This window comes from Megalobrama amblycephala, linkage group LG3 (assembly GCF_018812025.1).
Source record: "Megalobrama amblycephala isolate DHTTF-2021 linkage group LG3, ASM1881202v1, whole genome shotgun sequence".
Lineage (NCBI taxonomy): Eukaryota > Metazoa > Chordata > Actinopteri > Cypriniformes > Xenocyprididae > Megalobrama > Megalobrama amblycephala.
This window is the reverse complement of record NC_063046.1, coordinates 49,765,043-49,792,710: the sequence shown is the minus strand read 5'-3', so window position 1 is coordinate 49,792,710 and position 27,668 is coordinate 49,765,043. Positions and strand designations below refer to the sequence as shown.

At 35.7% G+C, this 27,668-nt stretch overlaps 1 protein-coding gene across 6 annotated transcripts in view; it reads left to right on the top strand.

Annotated features, from left to right (window-relative positions):
* Positions 1–27,668, top strand: part of LOC125265608 (serine/threonine-protein phosphatase 2B catalytic subunit alpha isoform) — a 132,754-nt gene that overhangs the window by 66,906 nt on the left and 38,180 nt on the right. For all 6 annotated transcript variants that reach the window (XM_048185930.1, XM_048185935.1, XM_048185934.1 and 3 more), the window contains exons 2-6: positions 2,383–2,583; positions 20,551–20,675; positions 22,126–22,237; positions 24,561–24,706; positions 27,239–27,378. In XM_048185930.1, the coding sequence (XP_048041887.1) occupies positions 2,383–2,583; positions 20,551–20,675; positions 22,126–22,237; positions 24,561–24,706; positions 27,239–27,378 (724 nt within the window). The remainder of the gene's footprint in view (positions 1–2,382; positions 2,584–20,550; positions 20,676–22,125; positions 22,238–24,560; positions 24,707–27,238; positions 27,379–27,668) is intronic.

Below are 27,668 nucleotides of genomic sequence, written 5' to 3'. Positions count from 1 at the left end.
CGTTGCAATGGTAAATTGCATTCTTTTTGTACCTGTGATCTGAAATGAATAATACTGATAAATAGCTTTATATTTTTATATGTGTCTGAAAAATATTGTCTTATTCACCAACCGTTGCTTCAGCAAGTCTGAAATTGTTGTTGATGCCCAATACTTTGCTATTCACCAAAGTATTTTCTACACATTTGTTATGAATAAGTGGAGGATAATTGGAGAGGAGGGAATCGGGATACTGAGAGTTAATACAGAATATACAATGCCATTACAGCATAGAAAGGAACAGAAAATAATCATCACTGTACTGCAACAATCACCTGAATTGATTTTAAATGTAAACATTTGCATATGCTCACTTGTCAAGTTTTTAAAATGCTTTTTATTTCATTCATTTTCCATGATTGATCCATTGTTTGTATTGAGACAGAAAGCAGTGAGTCAGTTGTCGAGCCAATGAGGGAGGTTTTGTTTGTTCTTTTCTGTGTCATTAATACAATTACTGCTTCCAAACCACACGGTGTTGCTGAATCTCCCATTTCAAAGCCCTAATTAGCTTCGGTTAAAATGCCCATTTGTCACTTCCAGTTGTCATGCTGCTTGTGTTTGGATTTGTCTGTATTATTGTAAAATAATTGCTAAATAATAAATCATAATAACATACTTTGAATGTATTTCAGAACGAAATATGAAATATAAATAAATGTCATAAATCTAAATCTAAATCTGATGCATTGACAATATCTATATTTTTATTCTCACCTTAATGCGTATTTTGTTCATTTTAATTAGACAATCATCAAGTTTTTCAGATTGAAGCTATATAGAAATGTGTCCCATATACATATTAGGGCTGGGTGATCATTTTGGTTAATCTATTTTAATCAGTCTTCATTTTGATTAAGTATTGATTCTTAAGTTATTTTAGTCTGTGCTATTTTATATTGATAGCATGAACTAAACTTTATTAAACATTATTTGTAGTGTGCCTGCCATCCAATAATCTCAATAAGTGTTGTAACTTTTGATATGAAACAAAGTTTCGACTGTTCTGATCCCAATCTGACTTCTGACCTGCAATGCTGCCTGAATCATAATCGTGCACTGTTCAGAGGAGAACTGGCCCCCCAACTGTGCCTGGTTTCTCCCAAGGGTTTTTTTCTCCATTTTTGTCACATGATGGAGTTTGGATTCCTTGCCACTGTCGCCTCTGGCTTGCTTAGTCGGGGACACTTGATATCCAACAATGTTTTTGATCTGCCTGCATTGACACTAGGGCTGGACGATTATGGCTTAAAATCAAAACTTCGATTAATTTAACATTTTATCTCGATTACGATTAATGAATGATTATTTTGTTTGTTCTTTCTTTTTTTTGCCCTCATAGTTCACCAACAAGGTTTGTACTGTAAATATGATTGACTGTTAAAGGTGGGATATTTTTTTCCTATTGAAAGAGTGATCTGACATCAACAGATCACTATCAGCAGATTGCATGTATGAATTAGTCATACCATCTCTCTATTAATTGTGAAGCTGTGGGTTGTAAATAGTTCCTTCTAAATATATGCTATAATAAGTTACGTCGGTTAGAAGTTCTGAATTTCGGTTTCGATTACTTTGCGATTAATCGTTAATTGACACCATTGTATGAGAACTAAACTGAGCTGGATGATGACATCACTGTTTTCTCCAGTGCTGATATATAGATAAATGAAATAAATTAGTAACTGATTATTTTTACAACTAAATTAATCAATACTGAACTTACTTAAGCTGGACACTATTTTCTTCTAGATATGCTGTACAGTCAAAATTATGTTCCCTCTATCACTGTAAAGCTGCTTTGGCACAATCTGCATTGTTAAAAACGCTATATAAATAAATGTGACTTGACTTAACAATAAATGGCACTTTGATGCTCTTTACTGTGGTATAGCAGATCGCTGTAGCTAAATTGATCATCTCTTCCTCTTTACTACTGGTTATAGCATAAACTGCTAAATATATTATATTACATATTCATTATACTTTTACTTATAGGGTCACAACATGGATTTTTTTTTAAATAATTTTTATTTTTTAATTACAACTTGAGGGTGAGTAAATGATGATAGAATTTTCATAAATTAAAAATATGATATAAAAACTGAGTAATGTGCAATTTAAATCCCCACCACTTTTTCATAACACTTTTTCATAAATACATGATTGGAAGAGATCCTGGTCTTGTGAGACTACAGGAAGCCTGAGTAACAAGAAAACCTTCAAGAGTCAACTGAATGACATTGTATTTTTTAACAAAAAATCAGCGATGTGCTGACCACCCTTCTCTTTTTAGCATATCAGTAATTAAATGAACGTGCTTTCTATCTCTTTTCCTTCCAGCTGTCCCGTTTCCTCCAAGCCACCGACTGACTGTGAAGGAGGTGTTTGACAGTGAGGGCAAACCCAAAGTAGATGTCCTGAAGGCTCACCTCACCAAAGAGGGGCGCGTGGAGGAGAGTGTGGCACTGCGATTAATTGGCGAGGGAGCTGCAATCCTCCGTTCTGAGAAGAACCTCCTGGACATAGAGGCCCCAGTGACAGGTGAGTGATTCTCCATCGGATTCTGTGCTTAGATGCTGCTGAAGATTCTAGAAGAGAGCCATTTGAACTCTTTTGGGTTCTGTTGAGAAATTTCAAATTCAACTATATGTATAACTTCATATATGTAATTGTTAATTGTGTATATGTATACGTGTGTATATATACATATAATTTATATAAATAGATATATATTTTGTAGTACAGTATATAGCACACAGTATGCAATTTTTATATACAGAAATATCCCACTAAATGTCATGACAACAGCACAGCATAGAGATGCTTTTAGAGTATGATTCCTGTATAAATACACCTCTGATCAAATTACATCTGCTTTAGAATTCTGCAATTGTTTTTTGTTTGTGTGTTTGTTTGTTTTTTTCCCCACATGTACAGGGAGTGCAGAATTATTAGGCAAGTTGATTTTCTGATCATATTTTTTTCCCAAGCACATTTTACCAATTCCAATCCACATCAATCTTAATAACTACTATTAATATTGTTTTTAATCATTTATAAGTGATATATAATTGTTCATGAAGGCTGGAAATGAAAAATGCCTTATATTCAGGTGTGCAGAATTATTAGGCAAGTTTTCTTTTACAGGCAAAATGAGCCAAAAAAGAGATTTAACTCAGACTGAAAAGTCAAAAATTATTAAATACTCATGAGAAGGACGCAATACTAATGCAATACTAGAAATTGCAAAGTTAAAGCATGACCAAGGGACAGCAAAATGCTCATTGGGTCAGCGGGGTCAGACAAAAACAGGTGGAAAAGAAAAGACACGTTAACTGCAAAATAATTAAGAATTATGTGTGAAACCATCAGGAACCCTTTAGTCTCCAGCGCCACCATTTTCCAGAACTGCAACCTACCTGGAGTCTCCAGAAGTGCAAGGTCTCAGGATCTCAGAGACTTAGGTTAGCTAAAGAATCCTAAAAAATGACCCGCACTTGATAAGAATCACAAGCTGAAGTGTTATAAAATACATGAAGACTGGGTTTTTATAGGCCTTATAAACAGACAGCTTGAGAGTGACTCCTGAAGGACCAGCACCACATCCTCTTGTACCACTGTTTGAAGAATTTATCTTCCAGAATCTGGCAGTAAGTTTTGGAAGATCATTTTTAGTCCATCTCTGCAAGACAGACATTTCAGGATAAGAGATGGACTAAAAGTGAACTCAAACACCTTACTGCCAGATTCTGGATAAATTCTTCAAACAGTGGTACAAGAGGATGTGGTGCTGGTCCTTCAGGAGTCACTCTCAAGCTGTCTGTTTATAAGGCCTATAAAAACCCAGTCTTCATGTATTTTATAACACTTCAGCTTGTGATTCTTATCAAGTGCGGGTCATTTTTTAGGATTCTTTAGCTAACCTAAGTCTCTGAGATCCTGAGACCTTGCACTTCTGGAGACTCCAGGTAGGTTGCAGTTCTGGAAAATGGTGGCGCTGGAGACTAAAGGGTTCCTGATGGTTTCACACATAATTCTTAATTATTTTGCAGTTAACGTGTCTTTTCTTTTCCACCTGTTTTTGTCTGACCCCGCTGACCCAATGAGCATTTTGCTGTCCCTTGGTCATGCTTTAACTTTGCAATTTCTAGTATTGCATTAGTATTGCGTCCTTCTCATGAGTATTTAATAATTTTTGACTTTTCAGTCTGAGTTAAATCTCTTTTTTGGCTCATTTTGCCTGTAAAAGAAAACTTGCCTAATAATTCTGCACACCTGAATATAAGGCATTTTTCATTTCCAGCCTTCATGAACAATTATATATCACTTATAAATGATTAAAAACAATATTAATAGTAGTTATTAAGATTGATGTGGATTGGAATTGGTAAAATGTGCTTGGGAAAAAAATATGATCAGAAAATCAACTTGCCTAATAATTCTGCACTCCCTGTACATATATATTGTCCTGAATCATGACATTTGTGTCATCATGCCCTTTAAAATAGACAGTGATACCCAGCCCTAATGTAACTGTTGTGTTGATTTTGTGAATGTGTCCTCTGTCAACTGCTGGTTAGGACACCCAAAAATGAATTGAAGAGCTTAGTCCTTGTTTTTTTTTTTTTTTTTTTTTTTTTTTTTGTCTTTCACTGACTCCATATTGCCCCTTCTTTTCAAGACTTAATTAGACTTTCTGATGAGGCTTTTTGATGATTTCATTAGAGCAGAAGGACAACCCTTTGCTAACAATGGAAGCAATTATATTCATAAACCCACATGGCAGGCAGCAAGAAAAATTGTTTCCAGATTCATTATGTTGTTTTTTTTTTTTTTTTTTTTTTTTTTTTTTTTTTTTTTCATCTCTGTAAGCTACATTATTTGCCCTCACTTTCAGCACCCCCTTCCTCTCTCATTATTGTCATTTCTTGCATAGCTTATGTGTGCAGATATTTAACCCATGACCTCTAGTCTGATGTGAATTATCTCCAGGGCTTCATAGGCATTTATTCTGAATTAGATCTGGAGGTTTGAATTACTTTAATCTTGATCAGAGCCATCAGGGCGTCTCTTAGGCATAAGCAGTGGGTACACGTGTATCACGCTGTAGGAAAACCACCCAGTTAGGGGTGTCGCAAAATACTGATATTAGTGATAACTGTGACATTTAAAAAAAAAATAAAATATTGATTTTGTGTTAATACGACACATGCAGTACAATAATATCGCAAATAATCCAGCACCATCTGGTTGACACTTCAACATAGTAGGTGGCAGTATTACATCTTGATGGATTAGTCCACTTTCAAATAAACTTTTCCTGATAATTTACTCACCCCCATGTCATCCAAGATGTTCATGTCTTTCTTTCTTCAGTTGAAAAGAAATTAAGGTTTTTGATGAAAACATTCCAGGATTATTCTCCTTATAGTGGACTTCAATGGCCTCCAGACGGTTGAAGGTCAAAATTTCAGTTTCAGTGCAGCTTCAAAGGGCTTTAAACAGTCATTTTCGAAAAAATGTAAATGTATTTTTTATATAAACAAATGTTCGCCTTCTAAGTGCTTCCGACAAAACCACATTTCCATATTCTTAAAAAAAGTTTATGCTGTATGTCCTACGCCTTCCCTATTCTACTTACGGAACGAATGCAGCGCCAGTTAAATTTTTTCAGTAAGTAGAATAGGCAAGGCGTAGGACATACAGCATAAACTTTTTAAAGAATACAGAAATGCGGTTTTGGCGGAAGCACTTTGAAGACGAACATTTGTTTATATAAAGCTTATACATTTACATTTTTTCAGAAAATGACTGATCGTTTCTCTAGATAAGACCCTTATTCCTAGTCTGGTATTGTTTAAAGCCCTTTGAAGCTGCACTGAAACTGTAATTTTGACCTTCAACCGTTTGGAGTCCATTGAAGTCCACTATAAGGAGAATAATCCTGGAATGATTTCATCAAAAACCTTAATTTCTTTTCAACTGAAGAAAGAAGGACATGGACATCTTGGATGACATGGGGGTGAGTAAATTATCAGGAAAAGTTTATTTAAAAGTGGACTAATCTTTTAATGTTGGTTGCCACCCATCATAAAATTGAAAACAGAAAAAGACTCTACCCACATCAGAAAAAAGTCAGCTCACCAGTATGGACATTTTTTAGATTCCATGAAAAGACAGGGTGTAAAAGGAAGAGCTGATCAACAGTAAGTTCTTTTTGTATGCAAGTCTTTAGAAGCTGTTTTGAGGTGGTCACACATTCAGGCGATATTAATCCTCCTGTCAAAATGCTTACTAGTCTTCCTTGACCAGCCACAGCACTTGCATGGTAGTGGTCTCACTTTTAAATAATTCTGTGGATATTATGACCATTCACATCCTGGACATGAGCAATATACAAAACTGAATGACCAGATTTAGCCGTTTTAACATTATCCTCCTTGATTGCAGAGGACAGCTCCTTCCATCCTGCATTTTTTTTATAAATATTTCATAAAAAGGCTGAATAAAGTGCAAAGAAGCCACTACTGTAACTACTGGTTTACAAAATTCCAGATTCCAGATCCTACTATCAACATGAGTCGTATTCTTGTCAGGAAGACACTTTTATATGTATGATCTTTTCAGCATGGCTTGAGATAAGGATGGAAATATAGGGCTGGGCGATAAAACGCGAACGATAATTATTGCGATATTTTCCTCGATAAAATGATAACGAAGGTTTGATAAATGTTTAATATAATGTTTATGCACCAAAAAGCAGAATAAAATGGTGATACTTATTTGAACTCCCCCACAATGATCATTTATCAGCTCGGCTCAAAGTTGAAACAGCAGCACGGCGTGAGCTTACTACAGCAGATGCGTTCATGTGACCACTAAACAGCACAGAGAGATCCAGTGAGAAGTGCTTGAATTCAGCGAAGAACACAAATGTCTTGGTGATTTAAACTAGTTTAAAGCCAGATGCTGACAAACAGGAGAAATTTTGTGGCAGAAATTTGGGATATTCATATCAAATTTTATTATATTATTAATGTAGACGTGTTAAATGTATTAAAGGAGTAATGGAATATAATTACAGTATTTTTTGTCATTAGCCTACACTGTAAAAACGACAACTCAAAATTGTTCACCTTACTAAGATTTTTGCATTCACTGACAATAAAATTGCTAGTTGGAACTTGAACTATCTGTTGTAAGCCACTTGAACTCACTTTCAGACATTTCTGAGGAAAAGTTCATCTTATTTTATAAATTGAGTTGATTTTATTTTGAAGTTGTAGTTGACACCCAGTTAGAGTGAGTTCAACTTATCTGCACATGCTCATTTGAAATTTGTCATGGAAACCAGCTGCGACGGGGTTTCCAAGGATTTTCCCAGGAGCTCCCTGCAAAAGTTTGAAAGTTTGCGTCCGCCATCTTGTCACGATGCCAGCGGTAACTTTCCCTGACATCTTTGTCGAGGAGAAACATTCCTAATTTCAAAGTTCAGAAAGTTCAGATAATTTGGCTTTTTCAGCTGGGGATTTACACATTTCTGTTCTTAGGCACTATACAACTGTTTATCGGTAATCTTTGTCAATATTGCATTATTTGTAAGGTCTCAACAAGAGTCGGAAAGTAAAAAATAAAACTGCCCATATTATAGTACTGAAACCTGATGTATTTGCTTTGGGTATAAGATTACTTGTTTACATTGTGGAATTGTAAAGCTGTTTGTGCCAAAGTCGTTCAAATAAACATGCATAAATTAACTGGTTTACTGTCAGTGGATGATTTAATGCGGGGGGGGGGGGGGGTAATTTAAACTCAAAATAGTAAGTTATTACAGGGGATGGTAATCTGAACTCAAAATAGTAAGCTTTTACAGATTTGAAAGTTCCAGAAAAAACTTAGTTGTCAGAACTTGAAAAACTTAGCTGACGCAACTTAATAATTGTAGTTCTTCAAAACTTAAAAAATTAAGTTGATATCTTCAACTCAAATATTCTGTGCAGTCGGTTGCCTTGAAAATTTGAGTTGAACTAACTTTTTCTTTTTTACAGTGTAAGCTTTAGAATTTATGCATTTATACTAAATGTATTTAGGCTAAATGTATTTAAACTGTCTGGTATCTAAAACTTTCACATTTATCGTGATAGTTATCGATATTGACTGAAATGAATAATTATATTGTGATGACTTTTTGGCCATATCACCCAATCCCAGACGGGAAACTGCTCAGGAAACTACAAACACAGCAGCTCAGTCTAAATTTGTCAATGACATGTTCTTCCCAAAGCACTCGTCCAGATTAGAAGCATTAGGAGGGTGTTCTCTATCTCTGTTAAACAGAGAGTTCAGCTGCAGTGCTTCTGGACTTTCAAGTGCCTTTCACTGGACCTAACTGTTGTATCTTAAATGTTTTGGTTGCTGTAATGGAATTATCTACTTAATATTAAGTCAACCTTTTCAGGACGTCTAGAGACACCAAATGGGCCTTGTTAAATGATGTCTGCCATAATTAATGGAGTGTTCTTAGTGGAAATGACAAGTGAATGGATGTTAGCCCTAAAGCTGCTAAAGAGATTAGCCCTAGGGCTGAAACTAAGGATTTTTCTGGGCTTTTCTGAGCCAGACCTTCATATTACCTTATACATTTTGATATACATATGGTGGGGATGATCTCAGTGAACAAACATTCTTCACTGATGTTCAATTTAAAACAAAAAAAAGTCACTAAATGTGCAGCTGATGCAAAATACATCTGCCTGTTCATTTGGTTCAGAAAGTAATTCCAGTTATCTTGAGATTTCCAAAATGCTTTTTGTAGTCCATTATCCCATGAGCAACTCTGTTAATACTGTACATATTAATGATCAATATTTGAATGCAGTAATATAATGCACACGTGTTTTATGAGACACAACTGACTGGGCTAATCTCTCATTATAACCTCTGAGACTACACTAATCAGATACGGTTTCAAATTTAATTTTTAAACCTTACATTGAGCTGCAAAACACTTGTAAAATATAATGTAAAATGAGCAAAAATTGATCATGCTTTTCTGTAACAAAGTAAGTAACAAAGAAACTAAGACATGGATTTTTAGATTTTTAAGTGACCACACTGGAGGAAATGTGTAATGTATAATTAGGCAATAGTAAAACATTGAACAGCTTTTGGAGGAGATCATTGTTTAGGATGTGGATATCTCACAAAAGTATCAGTTGTATGTGCCTCCCTGAAGAGGGTTGATTATCAATTATTTCATGCATACAGTAATAAAGTGCACATAACTGTACCACAACCGTACATAACCAATTAGGATAACCCTATCTAGTGTTGTAGTCTTAAAAACAACCACAACACTATCTACGTTTATTGTAGATTGTTGTTTAATGCTCAAACAACATTGTGTTCATGAAACACTCTTTAGATGATAAGCTGGAAAATGGCTTTTCACACTGAGTTTAACCCCAGGTTATCTTTGTTCTAAATACCGCTTTTAACTCCGGGTAAAGGAACGTTTCACACTTGTCATTTAGAAGCGGGATTAGCACTGCTTTTTACCCGGGGTTATTAAACCCTGCTGTAGAGTAGGGTTAGCAATGCTATTGCGGTGTTAACCCTGCATTATAGTGCCAGACTTGTACAGTGTGAAACGATGTGGTATTTTAATGTTACAGCTAGACGCTTAGCAACAGACAACCAATCGCATACTCAGATTTGGCTGCTTTGGACAGTCACGGAAACACTGCGCATTGTATATAAACAGTAAATTGAGCATTTGAGAGGAAAAATGTCAAATGCTGACAGAAAACGTGACCGTTTCATTCTTACTTTTATAGTCCGAAATGTCCATTCAGTATAAACTCGATAATACAGTTGGCGATACAGGATGCGCAATGTTAGAGCTATGTAAACAGGTCGTGTGCTATGTTTATTCAATCAATGACGCTGACACTGCAAATATATGCAAATAAGAACATCAACCCAATGTTTAAGTACAATGTGAATGTCAGCTTATGAATACCCAGGATTGTTAACCCCGGGTAAATTATGAGCAGTGTGAAACGTGAAGCAAGATAACCCTGGATTCCATTTACCCGGGGTTAACTATTTCAAGTCTGAATAGCCCTAAACTGCATTTTGTTTCTTTGTTTGTTTTTTTTATGCAGATTTTATGATGTCATAATAACACTTCCTGTGTCCCCGTAAACCAAATGGCTTAAAGTTGCCCTAGAATCAAAAATTGAATGTACCTCAGCATAGTTGAATAACAAGAGTTCAGTACATGGAAAAGACATACATTGAGTTTCAAACTCCATTGTTTCCTCCTTGTGTAAATCTTATTTGTTTAAAAGACCTCTGAAGAACAGGCGAATCTCAACATAACACCGACTGTTACGTAACAGTCGGGATCATTAATATGTACGCCCCCAATATTTGCATATGCCAGCTCATGATCGAGGCATTACACAAGGGCAGCCAGTATTAACGTCTGGATCTGTGCACAGCTGAATCATCAGACTAGGTAAGCAAGCAAGAACAATAGCAAAAAATGGCAGATGGAGCGATAATAACTGACATGATCCATGATAACATGATATTTTTAGTGATATTTGTAAATTGTCTTTCTAAATGTTTTGTTAGCATGTTGCTAATGTACTGTTAAATGTGGTTAAAGTTACCATCGTCTTACTGTATTCATGGAGACAAGGGCCATCGCTATTTTCATTTTTAAACACTTGCAGTCTGTATAATTCACAAACACACCTTCATTCTTTATAAATCTCTCCAACAGTGTGTAATGTTAGCTTTAGCCATGGAGCACTATCAAACTCATTCAGAATCAAATGTAAACATCCAAATAAATATTGTACTCACATGATCCGAAGCATGCATGACGAACACTTTGTAAAGATCCATTTTGAGGGTTATATTAGCGGTGTGAACTTTGTTTATGCACTGTTTTATAGTCGAGAACACGAGATTTAAAGGGGCCGCAGCCTGAATCGGTGCATAGTTAATGATGCCTCAAAATAGGCAGTTAAAAAAATTAATTTAAAAAAATCTATGGGGTATTTTGAGCTGAAACTTCACAGACACATTCAGGGGACACCTTAGACTTATAGTACATCTTGTGAAAGACCGTTCTAGGGCACCTTTAAAAAAAATACTTACTAAACAGTGTTGTTTTTTGTTTGTTTGTTTTTTATTAAAAATTGCAGAAAGTTTTCTATGATGGGAAGGTTTAGGGGTAGGGTTAGGGGATAGAAAATTTGATTAGCTCAATAAAAAGAAATATTACGCCTATGAAGAGTCTCCATAAACCACAAGCGTGTGTGTTCTTGTATATGTGGTTTATGAGGACACGTGTTTTATAATGACATGGGTATTACAACATAAACATGGTTTATGATGACACTTCCTGTGTCCTTGTAAACGAAGTGGCTTAAAAAAACATACTAAACTGTGTTGATATTATTATTATTATTATTATTATTATTCAAAATATGGCAAAAGTTTTCTGTAATGGTTAGGTTTAGTGGTCAGTGTAGGGTGATAGAATATGCAGTTTGTACAGTATAAAAACCATTACGCCTATGGATAGTCCCTGGAAACCACATATACGTATGTGTGTGTGTCTTTGTGTGTGTGCGCACCAATGCGATGGCCTCATGTAGGCTAAAGCAAGTGGGTCTGTGTTGTGTAATGTGTTTCACCCACATTCTGGCCTGCTGATAGGTGTGCAGTCAGAACAATCTCTCAGCTTCCCTCTCATGTACTCCCACTCCCTCATCTCATGTAGGATCTGGTCGTGACTCCTGCTTTGTATGTTAGTATGAGTGTGTGGTCTTAACTCTGCTTTGACAATGTGTTGTTACACAAACTGCAGCGCTCTGACAAGATGTTCATTTCAGTACCAATCTTTTTGAGTAGTTTTCTCATTTACATGTTTGACACTTGTGCTTTCATGCTATGCCTTAACATTACACTTTTACCAGACTAATACAAGAATGCACATATGTCTGCATTTGGCTTTTCTTTACTTTAACCAGACAAAACAATTGAAACATGGGTGCCAAGATATTAACTCTACTATGGGATGATTTTTATCTGTACAAAACAGCTCATTTACAGCTGGATCCTAGCCATTTCTGTCTTTTTGAGTGAGTTTATGGACAAGCTTGTTTTGTACTATCTGTGCGTTCTTATATAAAGTATTATAAAAACTCCACTGCAGGCTTTCTAAACAGCAGTACGGAGATCATGTGAAAGCATGAATGCAAAAAGTTGCACTGCTCGGGTGAACTTCATTGGTTGACTGTTTCCATGCCAATAAGCAATGTTTCCATGGTGATGGTAACCACTGGTTTGACTGCTATTGGCTAAGAGATCAAACATCTTGAGTGAGGTAATGTGTTTTGGCCTTGCAGTGTATTTATAAGAGAAAGTAAGAATTTGAAGATGTTGGTTTGAAAAAACTTCAAACTTAAAAAAAAGTAAACATTAATTCTCTGCACTGATTATGTTAATGGCTTAACTATTGACACAATAAATATTTAAATTTAAAGGTTTCCCTCTAGGATTGTACCCTATATAATAACTGTTTTGAACAAAAATATTTAATCGTTTTTTGTTTGACAAATAGAGTAGTCATATTTACATTTCAGACACTGTCGCTTTACATATATGCGCATGCAATGCCACACTTTTTGTTGTGTCTGAAAATTTTAACTGGCAAAAATTTATTACAAGCATTATCATGTGAATGACTGCACCTTAACTAAATTTCACAGAATTTTCTTCAGATGTGTGAGTCACAATTTGCTGACATCAAGCCTCTTTAAAGAGTCTTTCTGTTAAAGGGCATGTTTACGGCCAGCCAGTCTGAGGAATGCAGATTCACTACAGATAGTGTTCGTCTCTGGAGTCTCATAAGTCTTCCTAATTGCTTCCTGCCGCAGTCTCTTCAACAGATGCTAATTGGACGATTCAACAAGACATTTGACTGTTCTACTCTCCTGGTCACAGGGGAAAGCAACACACATACACACAGACATTTGCTTGTGTGCGGTTAAATAACTTTGTGGATTAAAGTTTAAAAATCTTCAACAAGTGACCAATTTGTATTCAAATGACAACATATGTCATGGCTGAGGTGTCTTGTGCCCCATTTTCATTATTTCCTTTTTTTCCTTCTCTCATTATTCAGATATGAAAACATTAATAAAAAAAATAAAAAAAACTCTGACATTGAGCTCAGGAGTCTAACCATGGAGGAAAGCAATATCGATGACAGTATGTGTCGGAATTGTTTGGGTTTTTTTTCCCTTAAAAGTGCAGTATGTAATAATTTTGTCCGCTAGAGGTCGCTAGAGGCCTATTCAAATCAAAGGCATAGCTTGATGACGCCAAGTTTTAGAGCGGAATCTTGGGACATGTGGTCTTCATCTCAACGGACGGTGCAAAAAAATAGGGATTGGAGTCAGGAAGAAATCATGTTCATGAATGCGATTATTAATGTTACTGTAGTATGAAGCAGAGCAGGACTGAGTGTTGTGGGAGCTGAACGAGGCCGCTGGAGCGATTGCGCAACACTCGAGCAGCGGAACTTTTATTATGCCACAGTCGCCGCTTCTGCTTTTCCGGTCATATTAGATACAATTTGAGAGTGTTGAAAATGCTGTTATAATGTTACTTTGTGCGTTCGCTCGGTGGCTGCCGTGAGACACTTGTTGCACACTGCAGTAAGATAGATCGATTTTAGAATATCATATTAAATACTGGATGGCTTGTATTGATAAATGGCATGCAATTAATTTTGAAATGTATTGTATGATGGAGAAAAGTCTGTATTACTGTTACTAAAAATAAAGCTGCATCTGATTATGCTAGGTTAGCTATTTCACAAAACAATGTTTTTCTCTGAGGCATGGTAAAGCATGATACTTGCAAAAAAAAACCAAGAAAATTAGATTTAAACAATAAGACTAAACGTGTTGAGCCTTCTAACAATTCGTTTTCTGTCTATAAATGTATCAAAAAAGTTGTTCCCTTGTCTATTAAAACGTAATAAATAAAAGCGTCTTTGGTGTTTCCATGGTTTCTACAAAATAAAACCGAGGGTAACGCAGGTATGACGCAATTGACAGGTGACTCCTCACACGTCCCAGAGCCTTGGTTAAAATTGCAATTTTCTCACGATTTACAAATAGTTAGAAACATTTGGAATATAGTAAGTACTCAAGTGAACAAAAGATATAACACTGGCCTAGTGGTTTTTGGGTATTTTACTGCAAAAATATTACATATTGCACCTTTAAAGGATTAGTTCAATTTTAAATGAAAATTACCTCAAGCTTTACTCACCCTCAAGTCATCCCAGGTATATATGACTTTCTTCTCTCTGATGAACACAGTCGTAGAAATATTCATTAATATACTGACGCATCCGAGCTTTATAATGGCAGTATGCGTTGGTCGAACTAATCTTTTAAGAATTAGTAGGGCTGTATTAATTGTATTTTATTTATGATAAAGATTTGTTCTTCTCTTGATTAACTAAAAAAAACCGTTGCGATATATGTCCCTCTGATTATTTGTTCTGAAAATGTTTATTTATTTATTTATTTATTTATTTATTTTATTTATTTATTTTTAGAAATTTCCTTATCTTGCATTAACAACCTTCCAACCTTCCTGCTTGAGGTTGCCAGATGTCTTGAGAACAAATCCCCCAAACGGGTCTTTTCTCTTTAAAGATGCCCTAGAATTAAATATTGAATTTATATTGGCATAGTTGAATAACAAGAGTTCAGTACATGGAAAAGACATACACTGAGTTTCAAACTCCATTGTTTCCTCCTTCTTATATAAATCTCATTTGTTTAAAAGACCTCCGAAGAACAGGCGAATCTCAACATAACACCGACTGTTACGCCCCCAATATTTGCATATGCCAGCCCATGATCAAGGCATTAGACAAGGGCAGAATGTCTAGATCTGTGCACAGCTGAATCATTAGACTAGGTAAGCAAGCAAGGACAATAGCGAAAAATGGCAGATGGAGTAATAATAACTGACATGATCCATGATATCATGATATTTTTACATTTTACTAAATGTTTCATTAGCATGTTGCTAATGTACTGTTAAATGTGGTTAAAGTTACCATCGTTTATTACTGTATTCACGGAGACAAGAGAGCCGTCGCTATTTTCATTTTAACACTTATAAACACTTTTATAAACACTTGTAGTCTGAATAATGCATTAACACAACTTCATTCTTTATAAATCTCTCCAATAGTGTGTAATGTTAACTTTAGCCACGCAGCATAGCCTCAAACTCATTCAGAATCAAATGTAATACATCCAAATAAATACTATACTTACATGATCCGATGTATGCAAGCCGCATGCATGACGAACATCTTGTAAAGATCCATTTTGAGGGTTATATTAGCTGTGTAAACTGTGTTTATGCTGTTCAAGGCAAGCGCGAGCTCCGGGGGAGGGGGAGCGCGAGATTTAAAGGGCCGCAACTTATATATATCGGTGCATAGTTAATGATGCTCCAAAATAGGCAGTTAAAAAAATTAATTAAAAAAAATCTATGGGGTATTTTGAGCTGAAACTTCAGACACATTCAGGGGTCACCTTAGACTTATATTACATCTTTTAAAAAGAAGTTCTACGGCACCTTTAAAGGATACATTTTCTACCCAGTGTTTTACTTAATCTTCTCAATCTGACAACACCGGCAAACATGTATGTTTAGCGATATTATTTGTGAAATTTTGTTCAATTGAAAGTGTCATACAGCCAGTCTGTGTTCCTTCACAGGGCCACCTATTCAATTTGCTACTACTAAATCTGCGAGCAAACCTTCTCTATGATTAACTGTAATAAATCCAAACATGATTCTTGACCATATTGTTTGCGATCATGGTTGGGGAATAAATGTGGTCCATGCAACCTCTGTGCTACAATACAAAGTAAAATTTGGTAGTGTTCCATTTAATGCAGCACATTAGCTCAAAATAAATATGAATAATTATTCATAACTAGTTATAATTAATTATAAATATTTGGATCAGTTAATAAAATAATTTAATGTGATACAATTAATATGACAATCAATTAACCTGTTTGGCCAGCGAACACTCAGCATTGATTGTGTATCAACTTTTCAAGACAGAGAAATAATGCTTTCTTAGCACATAGCTGTGATCAAATTGTTATCAGGGACATTGGGTTCATAAGCAGGTCAGAATCAACTCGCAAGAGTGTGCACACAAGTTTTATTTAACTAAATCACAAACACATAACTAAACTAACAAACACATAACATGCACGCAAATCACTCACACATACACGGGTAAAAATGAGCAATGATAGAGTTGAACCAGAAGTGGGACAGGAAATGGCGCTATGGGAAAAAGTCAAAAACAATCTGAAAAAAGACCATCAGTTTTCTCAGTAATAAAGCACCTTTGCTAACAAAGTTGGTTCACAAATTAGTACTAAATTGCTGTTTAGTGTTCAAATGTATGATACTTGCAAAATGCCTTTAGGTTGAGGAGCATCGGATTTGCAGGCTGAGGAGAAATCCTTGATGATTCAGTCCGAAGTTGTAGTCAATATCTTCTGCATTGGATAAAGAAATATGAAACAACTTAAGCTGTTAATTTGACTCTTAGTGGGGAAAGAGTTCTTTCTTTCTCATAGATGAGCACATGGCTGAGTTGCAGCCACACAACCAGAGATTCTTTGAGTCCATCCAAGAAGCAAGAGAGAGGTGGAGTTGTGCATCTCCTCTTAAGGTCTGGGAGGAGCCACACCTCTTCGGGTGGACCTGACCAATGAGCAACGTGGAATTTCTGTAGCGGGAACTTCCTTTGTGGGGGAGTTTATGGCTCTTGTCTTTGAGCATGCTTAAACTGGCTGAGTTGTTTTGAAGAAACTATTAAAGATTACTTGTATCAATATATCATATACACAATCATTTAAATCTTCAAAATACAAATTCGTGGACACAACTTGGTATATTTTGGTTTACGTTAACCATTGGTTCTTATCATAAAATATGCATAAAACAGATATCATACACACAACAAGTAAAAATGTGCACAGTTTCCTGTGATGGGTAGGTTTAGGTAGGGTTGGTGTAGGGTGATAGAAAATACAGTTTGTACAGTATAAAAACCATTACGCCTATGGAATGTCCCCACAATTCACAAAAACAAATGAGTGTGTGTGTGAGTAGTAGTAGTATTAGTAGTAGTAGTAATTATCCCAGACAAATTATTATGAATGGATAATATTTACTAGGGATGGCTCCTTTTTCAAAGTCCGAAACCGATATTGATAATACAACCTTGGGTATCTGTCAAAACCAATGCCAGTCTGGCTGGTTGCATAAACTGCTAAGACTAGTCTTACAAGTTAGTCATAACATTTTTTTTTCTTTAAGACTGTTCATAACTGTTTTAAGTCAAGTACATAAAAACGTAGAATGGTATAATTTGAAACCAAAAAGTAACACTGATTGCCCTTGATTAATCACTAGTTGGTCATACTAGTACTTAAGACACAGTCTTAACATATTGGCTATGTTTATGCAACTGGCACTGGTTGCATAAACTGCCAAAACTAGTCTTACAAGTTTGCAATCCCTTTTTTCTTTTTCTCTTTATTTTTTCTTTAAGTCAGTTCCATAAAAACATAGATTGGCCTAATTTGATACCAAAAAGTAAGACCCCATTGGAAAAAAACAAATATTCCAACACCTGGACAATACAGCTAGTCAGCTACTGTAGTAATGGTGCTTGTTGAAAAAAATGAAGGGAAAAAAATTGATCTTGGGGTACATAATGTCATAATAACTCTGTTTGTATGAGTTGCCAGAAAGCCCGCATAAGCTCTCAGTAGATTGCAGTAGCATGAAATACTTTAAATGCAAGATCCATGGTGAATGAGTCATGAATTTACATGCTCAAGCAAATGACATTAGGCATAATTGAGGAAGCGCTCTTTATAGAATTCATTACATTCCTATGAATAAGAAATAAAGAAGGAATGACTAATATTGCTGTTAAATTGACATGCAAACAAAGCAACTTCAGCACTGGTCCTAGTGTAATCAGAAGAGCAAACTGTCGATGGAGCCTCTGGATCTGGAGACTGAGCTCTAGTAATTTGATACAGACATTTTGACAAGAAGAGTGAAAATGCTGATTGGTTGTATGAAGGGGAGAGACAGTTTTCTAAATAACATTTGCATTCCAAATTGACACGGTAACAGAACCCAGATTTCTGCTCCGTTACCATGGAGAAATTATATCTCAGTGTCTCTCTGTGACAGTATGTTACGTCAGTCACAGTGATGTGCGGCTGTTGCATGCTATTGTCTTGAGGCTGATTTCACACATGTAATTTTATAGGCATAAATGATTGCCAGTGAAGAATACATCTTAAAGAAACACCTGGAAATTGATGCAGAAAAGTCATAATTGACACCAGTTACAAGTATCTTGTTTTCAATTTTGCAGTTTTGGTCGTATCAGTCCACGAAGTATTTTGATTCAAAGTGGATGTGATCCAGGTTAAACACTACTAGACAAATATTCATAAATGTTCATCTGTAAATTGACAAAGTAATACTATATTTGAAACCAAATGATATCATTACTGTTCATTATCATGTATTACATTGATATTGATGACATAACTTAATAAAATATCACATAAACTGTATTATTGTTTGGATCAGATTACAAGAACTTTTTGCCCATTTTCCTCTTTCATTTACTTTCCTCATACAGTATTTGTTTTATCCTCCATGTAACAGTTGTTAATAATAGTATTAATAGTTCAATATTTATATATATTAACATGTTTTTATACTTTTAAATATTTAGATAAAACATATTTTAAAGGGTTCGTTCACCCAAAAATGAAAATTATGTCAGTAATTACTCACCCTCATGTCATTCCACACCCGTAAGACCTTTGTTCATCTTCGGAACTAAAATTAAGATATTTTTGTTAAAATCCGATGGCTCAGTAAGGCCTGCATCACCAGCAATAACACTCCCTTTTTCAATGTCCAGAAAGCTACTAAAAACATATTTAAAACAGTTCATGTGACTACAGTGGTTCAACCTTAATATTATAAAACGACTAGAATATTTTTTGTGTGCCAAAAATAACAAAAATAGCGAATTTATTCAACGATATATAGTGATAGGCGATTTCAAAACACTGCTTAATGAAGCTTCGAAGCTTTATGCATCTTTTGCGCTAATCAAACTGGCAAAGTCACGTGAACTATTGAAGTTTCAAAACACTTATGACGTAACAAAGCCTGGTTTACTGAAATCATGTAATTTTGGTGCTCCGAACCACTGAATCGAAACAAAAGATTCGTAAAGCTTCGAAGCTTCATGAAGCAGTGTTTTGAAATCGCCCATCACTAGATATTGTTGAATAAAGTCACTATTTTGTTATTTTTGGCGCACAAAAAGTATTCTCGTCGCTTTATACTATTTAAGTTAAACCACTGTACTCAGATGAATTGTTTTAAATATGTTTTTAGTAGCTTTCTGTGCATTGAAAAAGAAAATGCAGGCCTCACTGAGCCATCAGATTTTATCAAAAATATCTTAATTTGTGTTCCGAAATTGACCGAATGTCTTATGGGTGTGGAACGGCATGACGGTGAGTAATTAATGACATAATTTTCATTTTTGGGTGAAATGATTTCTAAACCTTTAAATACAAACATTGTAAAATAATTCCTCTTTCCAGTGCTGTGGACAGGTGCATAGCAGATCTGTTTTTGATTTTTTTTTGTTTCCCCCCAGCATGAGTTTATAGTGAAAGTGGTCTGAGTGCATGGGGCACACAAACACAGTCACTGCTGGATAAGATGAAGTGTTATTGCCTTGCTTTAGGGCAGAGCAGCAGTGGTCAAAGCGAGGTCCCCAGAAGGGATTTGAACTTTCTTTTTCCTGTTTTCAGAGCTCACACCAGCAAGTCTTTCTCCTCTCCCCACCTGATCTATTAGGATGTCAAAAACTATGTTACTGGATATATTACCAGGGGCCAGCACACATGTTTTTACACAAAGCTGTCTTTCAGCCCACACAGTACATATTTATTTATTATTCATAGAACAGGAGGCCAGGTGACACATTTTATTTAAAAAGCCTGCAGCAGTGTTGTTCAGAATCAGGATGGATTTCTGCTGCTGCACTACTGTGCCTTTTCCAAGACCTGACACTGGATGAAAATGTTTAGTAATGTGCACAGTCATGTAAGGGTTGGTGGTATTGTGCTCAAATCTGTATGATTATTATTTTTTTTTTTTGGTCAGCTAATGTTATAGACTAACATACAGACCCTTCATAATATGTACATAATTGTGTCAGCACAGCACTAATGATGATGAAATAACACTAATAATAATAGAAATGCACAGAGAATAACTGTTTTTGTATGTTTCCTCTAGTTTGTGGAGACATTCATGGGCAGTTCTTTGACTTGATGAAGCTCTTTGAAGTAGGAGGGTCTCCAGCCAGCACACGATACCTTTTCCTGGGTGATTATGTGGACAGAGGATATTTCAGTATTGAAGTAAGTCACTGCTATTATCTGAACACTAATAATGCACTTCATACTTTCTATTCATTTTTAATAGATTAAAAAACATTGACCCAAATCTGTCCAGTTGTTTTCAGATTTTAATCAGCTTCAGGGGCGTATTACAGAAACTTTCTATCTTAAGTCTTAAGTTAAGATCTGACAAGTTAATTTTGAATTTTTGACAAATTCGTATTACAGAAGCAAATCTTAACTTGATTTAGGATTCTTATCCACAAGCAGCTGCTGTGAAGTACACTCTAGAGATTAAAATGGAGAAACAAAAATTGTGTGCTTTTAATTAAGTGCTGCAGAAAGAGAAGTTTTTATAAGCTTGATAGAAAAGGCAAACCTATCACTATATTACATGGAAGTCCGTAATTTTTTTGTGTTCTTCTTGTATCTTTAATAATTGTGACACCATTCTCAGACAGGGCTATTGTTATGTGATTTTTACAGTTGGCTTTCAAATAATTTTGAAATTAGGACACCAGTGAGGTTATTCTAAAGTTAAGACCGTTTTTAGGATTTTTTTGTTGTTGTTGTTGAGTTAGAATGCTTCTGTAATACCCTTTTCCTCTCCGTAGTTAAGATTATGCACTTAAAGGATTAGTTCACTTTCAAATGAAAATTACCCCAAGCTTTATTCACCCTCAAACCATCCTAGGTGTATAATACTTTCTTCTTTCTGATGAACACAATCAGAGAAATATTAATAAATATCCTGACGCATCCGAGCTTTATAATAGCAGTCAGCGTTACCAAACGAGTATGAGCTGAAGAAAGTGTCTCCATCCATCCATCCATCCATCCATCCATCCATCCATCCATCCATTAAGTCCTTCTGAAGCGAAGCGATGCATTTGTGTAAGAAAAATATCAATATTTAACAAGTTATGAAGTAAAATATCTAGCTTCCACCAGACCGCCTTTCATATTCAACTTAAGCCGCGCACACACTTAACGATTGTAAGGCCGATTATGAATGTAAATTGATACTTATGACTGATCGCGCTCAAACACGTCCATTCAGAGCCAGTTGCGTTCAGTCTGCGATTACAATCTGTGTTGAAATTCCATGTGTATGTATATAAATCTGCTTCAGTTGCAGGAAACAATCGCTGTATGTTGAGCACAGTCTTAGAATGTTTTAGCTAGTCATTAAATGTGTGCCCGGCATTACGAAGAAAGTGTAAAACTCTCGCAGTTCAAAAAGCTTACGCGACGTCATACGCCTTCACTATTCAACTTACTGAAAAAGTGTAACTGACGTGACACCAGTTTACACTTTCTTCATTTGAAAGTGAACTAATCTTTTAAGAAATTTCATTCTGTAATAGATTTGTCCTACATGAGGTCCTAAATTGCCATGGTAACCCCCAGTTGTATATATACTTTTTAAATCTAATCATTGGGTTTTACTCTTGTTTTTTTGTTTCCACAGTGTGTGCTGTACCTATGGGCCTTAAAAATACTTTACCCCAAAACACTGTTTTTGCTGCGTGGGAACCACGAATGTAGACATTTAACTGAGTATTTCACTTTTAAACAGGAATGTAAGTATGACTGCCACATCACCATTAACCATAGTACATAAAACTTTGCCTGTTGCATTTTGACAAATATAAAACTTAAAGGTGCCCTAGAATTAAAAATTGAATTTACCTTGGCATAGTTGAATAACAAGAGTTCAGTACATGGAATGACATACAGTGAGTCCCAAACACCATTGTTTCCTCTTTCTTATATAAATCTCATTTGTTTAAAAGACCTCCGAAGAACAGGCGAATCTCAACATAACACCGACTGTTACGTAACAGTCGGGATCATTAATATGTACGCCCCCAATATTTGCATATGCCAGCTCATGTTCGAGGCATTACACAAGGGCAGCCAGTATTAATGTCTGGATCTGTGCACAGCTGAATCATCAGACTAGGTAAGCAAGCAAGAACAACAGCGAAAAATGGCAGATGGAGCGATAATAACAGACATGATCCATGATTACATGATATTTTTAGTGATATTTGTAAATTGTCTTTCTAAATGTTTCGTTAGCATGTTGCTAATGTACTATTAAATGTGGTTAAAGTTACCATCGTTTCTTACTGTATTTACGGAGACAAGAGCCGTCGCTATTTTCATTTTTAAACACTTGCAGTCTGTATAATTCATAAACACAACTTCATTCTTTATAAATCTCTCCAACAGTGTAGCATAAGCCGTTAGCCACGGAGCACTATGAAACTCATTCAGAATCAAATGTAAACATCCAAATAAATACAATACTCACATAATCCGATGTATGCATGCAGCATGCATGACGAACACTTTGTATAGATCCATTTTGAGGGTTATATTAGCTGTGTGAACTTTGTTTATGCAATGATAGAGTCGAGAGCTCGGGAGGGGGCGGAGAGCGCGAGCAATTAAAGGGGCCGCAGCCTGAATCGGCACATTTCTAATTATGCCCCAAAATAGGCAGTTAAAAAGATGTATTAAAAAAAATCTATGGGGTATTTTGAGTTGAAACTTCACAGACACATTCAGGGGACACCTTAGACTTATATTACATCTTGTAAAAAACGTTCGATGGCACCTTTAAGTAAACTGTCACCCATAAGAAAATAAATGGGAGCTAGTTCTGATCACAGATCATATACCACCATCTATTTTCTGGCATTTCTAGTTAGAAGTAAAGCCACTTCTTGGCTCAGTATTTGAAGTGAAAAATCTTAAAGGTGCCCTCGAATGAAAAATTGAATTTATCTTGGCATAGTTAAATAACAAGAGTTCAGTACATGGAAATGACATACAGTGAGTCTCAAACTCCATTGTTTCCTCCTTCTTATATAAATCTCATTTGTTTAAAAGACCTCCGAAGAACAGGCGGATCTCAACATAACACCGACTGTTACGTAACAGTCGGGGTGTACGCCCCCAATATTTGCATATGCCAGCCCACGTTTCCAACATTATAAAAGGCATTAGACAAGGGCAGCCAGTATTAACGTCTGGATGTGCACAACCAAATCATCAGACTAGGTAAGCAAGCAAGAACAATAGTGAAAAATGGCAGATGGAGCAATAATAACTGACATGATCATTGATAACGTGATATTTTTAGTGATATTTGTAAACTGTCTTTCTAAATGTTTCGTTAGCATGTTGCTAATGTACTGTTAAATGTGGTTAAAGTTACCATCGGTTATTACTGTATTCACGGAGACAAGAGAGCCGTCGCTATTTTCATTATTAAACACTTGCAGTCTGTATAATGCATAAACACAACTTCATTCTTTATAAATCTCTCCAACAGTGTAGCATTAGCCGTTAGCCACGGAGCACTATCACACTCATTCAAAATCAGAAGTAAACAATATAACAGTATACAATACTCACATAATCCGACGCATGCATGCCGCATGCATGACGGACACTTTGTAAAGATCCATTTTGAGGGTTATATTAGCTGTGTAAACTTTGTTAAGGCACTGTTTAAGGCAAGCGCGAGCTCTGTGGGCGGAGAGCACGGGATTTAAAGGGGCCGCAGCATAAAATCGGCGCGTTTATAATGATGCCCCAAAATATGCAGTTAAAAAAATTAATTAAAAAAAATCTATGAGGTATTTTGAGCTGAAACTTCACAGACACATTCAGGGGACACCTTAGACTTATATTACATCTTTTAAAAACATAATCTAGGGCACCTTTAATGTTTACACATGTAAAAACTATTGGGGGGTTTGGGTCTAATGAAAGTGTTTGGATGACCTTTTTAAGACTTACCATATAAGAATGAGAGCGTGAGTTAATGTTTGGTTTAGCTGACAGTCATTTTCTTTTCCCTCCGTCTCGTCCTCCTTCATCCCCTGACAGGTAGAATTAAGTATTCGGAGCGGGTGTATGATGCGTGTATGGATGCTTTTGACTGTCTTCCCCTGGCAGCGCTCATGAACCAGCAATTCCTGTGTGTGCACGGAGGACTGTCCCCTGAAATCACAAACCTTGATGACATCAGGAAAGTATGTATACAACAAACTAGTGTCATTCCCCTGTTTAATGAACCAGCCTTTGATTTATTATTCCATTAACACTCTGAGGTCTGAGGGTATCGCCGGCGATACCACCGTGGTTTTTTTCTTATCAGTGTGAAAGAGACTCAAAATACTCCGTCAATGTTGCACATACAATTAAGAGTTATACACCATTTTAATCTGTGGAATATCTTCTTTCATTTGTGTACACTCAGAGTAAAAACAAAATGTTGTGCTTTTTGTAAAATAAAGAAAACTAACATGATGCGTGATCTCTCGTCTCCCTCTGAACGAACTCCAATCTGATAGTTCTTAGAAAATGAACTGTAACTTAGTGAATACTAATGACAAAAAAATTACAAAAATGTACGTATATGTTCCTCACATATTATTGTAGCCTAGTTTGTGCTGAATACAGTGTAATGACACTTTTGTCATTTATATGTTTATGAACAACTGAAAAAAGCACAAATGTCAGGGCATGTCAAAACTTCTCCAAGCCCCAAATCAGCCTCATACTCCAGAGGGTTAACACCAGTGCTTTAGAGTGCTACATGTTATTGTAAGTAAAATGAAAAAAAGAAGAAAAAAAACATTCCTACTTGTTAGTCCACTGAAAAGGGACTTTAACAGTATTAACTCTCATTGTAGACCTTGTTCACTTCCACAAAAAACATTATATTTAGGGTCTTGCAGTTCAGAGCACAAATGATGAATCTGGTATTTGTTCTTTTCATCACTGACTGTAATGTAGAAATTCTGATTTCAATAATCTGTTTCCTCTGGAGAAAAAACTTTCAAAATGATCAGGTTAGTGCTCCCTACCTCTCTAAAGTAACTTTCCTAAGTCACTGTCCTTCTCTCCATTAAATGTCCTTATTTCCAAAGCCATTTTGTGTTTCTTTCTCTTAAATATGACTTTTATCTATAGGAGCAAAATTTTTACCTTTCCCTTTTCACTCCCCTGCTAAGTAAAAAAAATAAATGCTATTAGAAAAGGAATTACAAAAATATGAGGTGATTTAGTCAAAGCCCAGCTGCTATCGTAGCTGAGATCAAAGGCTCTGATGATTAGGGGGAAGTCCTTAACCAATTCAGTTCTTATCTACACTGAGCTCTTAATTCAGTTTGGGTTTAATCTGAGGAGGATTTAGATTTATTGACCCACTAATCATGTAGTTCATCTAGATTCTTTTAAATGCAGTGGAATCTTTTATTAAATGTCCAAGATGTTATCAAAAAGGACACAACATATAAATATAAAACATTAACATTGCATTGGCAGTGACTGGCAGTGTGTTAGGCTTAGTCCAACAGCAAATACCTCTTTAGTATATCTTTAAAGCATAAATCAGATAAAACTGGGGTAAAATGTGTTGTAGACTCTTTAATCTAGCAAAATGCCAAGCTTTTCTTATGTGGCCATATTACTTTAAAAAAGATCTATAATATACATACTGTAATTCTGTAAATTGCACAGGAGATTGATAAGCAAATTTTATGCTAAAAATAGTTTTGTTTACTTCTCTCAAAGTGAATTTTAAGGGTTAGTTCACCCAAAAATGAAAAGTCATTACTCACCCTCATGTCGTTCCACACCTGTAAGACCTTCGTTTATCTTCAGAACACAAATTAAGATATTTTTGATAAAATCTGAATGCTCAGTGAGGCCTGCGTTGCCAGCAAGATAATTTTTTTCCCCAATGCCCAGAAAGGTACTAAAACATATTTAAACAGTTCATGTGAGTACAGTAGTTCAACCTTAAAATTATAAAGTGACGAGAATACTTTTTGTGCGGCAAAAAAAACTAAGTAATGACTTGATGGGCGATTTCAAAACACTGCTTCATGAAGCTTCGAAGCTTTACGAATCTTTTGTTTCGAATCAGTGGTTCGGAACACCAAAATCATGTGATTTCAGTAAACGCGGCTTCGTTACATCATAAGTGTTTCGAAATTTCAACAGTTCACGTGACTTTGGCAGTTTGATACATACTCCAAACCACTGATTTGAAACAAACGACTCGTAAAGCTTTGAAGCTTCATGAAGCAGTGTTTTGAAATCGCCCATCACTAGATATTGTTGAATAAAGTCGTTATTTTGTTTTGTTTTGTTTTTTTGGTGCACAAAAAGTATTCTCGTCACTTTGTAATATTAAGGTGGAACCACTGTAGTCACATGAACTGTTTTAAATATGTCTTTAGTAGCTTTTGGGCATTGAAAAAGGGAGTGTTATTGCTGGCAATGCAGGCCTCACTGAGCCATCGGATTTTATCAAAAATATCTTAAATTGTGTTCCGAAGATGAACGAAGGCCTTACGGGTGTAGAACGACATGACGGTGAGAAATAAATTACACAATTTTCATTTTTGGGTGAACTAACCCTTTAAATGGATTTAAAATATCACACAAAAAGCTGTTTTTTAGTAGGTTGCTCTATTTGTGTGTTTTCTGTTAATAATGATGCTTTATCTAACTTGGGAGTACTCTGTAGTATATAGTGTATTTACCCTTTCCAGTTAGACAGATTCAAAGAGCCTCCCGCATACGGACCAATGTGTGACCTGCTTTGGTCGGACCCGCTAGAGGACTTTGGCAACGAGAAGACCCAGGAACATTTCACACACAACACAGTGAGAGGCTGCTCCTATTTCTACAGGTACCAAAAGCACATCAAAGAGGAAACCAGAAAGCACCTCACAAAAAATATATGTTTTAACATTAAACACTATGCATTCCTAGACATGAGATTTATTGTAATAATTCTTGCAGTGTGTTATGTGAGAATATTGCATAATGAGATAAATTAGTGAATTGACACATGCCAGTAGACCGGTGTGTTAGATTAAAAAGATTCAAATATTTCCTGCCTCCTCTACATCTTTTTGAAACCCTCCATATCACAAAATAGAAATGGCATACATGGGTCTATGAGCATGAAAGAACCAT